General features: G+C 34.8%; 1 protein-coding gene across 1 annotated transcript in view; it reads right to left on the bottom strand.

The window, feature by feature from the left end:
- Window positions 1-242: 242 nt before the first annotated feature.
- The window catches only part of LOC102673960 (transcription factor Ken-like), a 2,286-nt gene continuing 540 nt past the window's right edge, over window positions 243-1,988 (bottom strand). The window contains exons 2-3 of the mRNA XM_031513208.1: window positions 1,794-1,966; window positions 243-479 (exon numbers count right to left, since the gene is read on the bottom strand). Coding sequence (XP_031369068.1) covers window positions 248-479; window positions 1,794-1,966 — 405 coding nt within the window. The 3' untranslated portion in view covers window positions 243-247. The remainder of the gene's footprint in view (window positions 480-1,793; window positions 1,967-1,988) is intronic.

Genomic DNA, 1,988 nt, shown 5'->3' with positions numbered 1-1,988 from the left:
ATATAATAATATATCAATATAATATATATATTATAATTATATATTATAAATTATATTTATATAAAATTATTATAATATTAAATTATATTATATAAATTATAATTGTATATTATAAATTATATATTATAATAATATATATAATATATAAATGAATATTTGGGGAGGGGGGGAAGATTTTGGAGGAAGAATTGAAGTTTCCCTGTGAAAAATGGAGGACGAGGGATTTTCGAAGGGGATCGGTTCTTTCTTACCTGGGCACGATGTCGTGGGAGCTCTCGCTGGTCGTGGAGGTGCCCGAGTTCAGGCTAAGATTGACGGGGTCGGAGCTGTCCCTCCGCCTCGGCGGTTCTATGCTGCTCTCCCTGTTCCCCTCGGTGAGCAGCGCCTCCTCCACGCCTTCGACATCCACCTCCGCTTCCTCCTCGCATCCCTCCGTCTTTATGAGCACCGAGCAACAGTCCGCGGGATTGTTGGACTGTCTGAAAGTCCGTCCATCGTCGATCATCGACTCGGTTTTTTGCAAGTGTGGAAGGAAAGGGGAAAGGGGAAGAGAAATTTAACCCTTTGCGCTCGGATACGTTTGATTTTTTTTTTTTTTTTTTAAATATCGTAAAGCGTGGAATAATGTATTATCGAATGGTTCGATTTTTTTTTTATCTCGAATTAAATTTTTTTTCGAGTTTGACAGTTTGATAGAAATATTATTTTCAAAGTTTTCGAGTTTGTAATGAGTTTGATTTTTTGTTAGGTAAAAATATAAGAAGAGTAAGAATAATGAATGTGAATGTGAGAACACGTTTTTGGGATATTAATTGAAGACGAGTTTTTCGTTATTAAATAACGAAATTTCTATTCGTTAATTGACGATAGAGAGAAGGGACGTAGAGATGTATTAAGAAAAGTAAGATAAATATGAAATGAAAAATAAGAATAATAGGCGGTGAATGTTATTATTCAACGTTAGTTTTATTAAATAACGAAATTATTTCTATTAATCAACGATAGAGAGAAGGAAAATAGCGATGAAAATAATAAGAATAATAGACGATGAATGTGAGAGCACGTTATTGGGATATTCAGTTCAAGATGAGTTTTTCGTTATTAAATAACAAAATTATTTGTATTCATTAAGAAATCGACAATAGAGAGAAGGAAAATAATGAAAATAATAGACAGTGAATATAAGAACACGTTATTGGGATATTCAGTTCAAGATAAATTTTTCGTTATTAAATAACGAAATTATTTGTATTCGTTAAGAAATTATATATAAAGGAAAATAGCGATGAAAATAGAGATATAATATAAGAAGATGAAAAATAAGAATATAAGAGCACATTATTGAGATATACACTTCAAAACGAGTTTTTCGTTATTAAATAACGAAATTATTAATTGACGGTAGAGAGGCAGAAAATAGCGATGAAAATAATAAAAATAATAGATGATGAATGTGAGAACATTATTATAAGCTTTTAATAAAATAAAAAAGATGAAAAACATCAAACGCGATATTTGCCCCGAGGATGCATCTTAATAATCACTTTATTATCAAAATATCCGTCGAAAGAACTTCTTATATATAGACTTTAACATTCCACAAATTTTCATTCTCTACATTTACAAGATACCTAAAATTGGAATACAAAAGTTTATACGCGCGTGAAATCGTTTCAAATTAGCTAAGAAAATCCACCGAACGGGGATTCGGGAAATCCAATTGTTGGTTCGAGCGAAAAAGGGTTGTTGACCCTCGTGCGTCGTCACACAAGGAGAGAAGGAACGTTACCGACCTGCCGTCGTACTGCGATTCGTAGCTGGAGCTCTCCTGGCCCTCGGAGGGTTGGGGGGTCGGTATCCTTTCGGGATCGGAGTTGGTGGAGGTCTGCGGTTGGTTAGGCTCGAACAGCTCCGACTTTATCTGGAGAAGCTCGAACAATTCCCTGAGTGGCGTGAGCTCCGTCGACTGTCGGATACGAATACGAGTT

This window comes from Apis dorsata, unplaced genomic scaffold (genome assembly GCF_000469605.1).
Source record: "Apis dorsata unplaced genomic scaffold, Apis dorsata 1.3 scaffold_630, whole genome shotgun sequence".
Lineage (NCBI taxonomy): Eukaryota > Metazoa > Arthropoda > Insecta > Hymenoptera > Apidae > Apis > Apis dorsata.
This window is presented reverse-complemented; position numbering and strand designations above follow the sequence as displayed.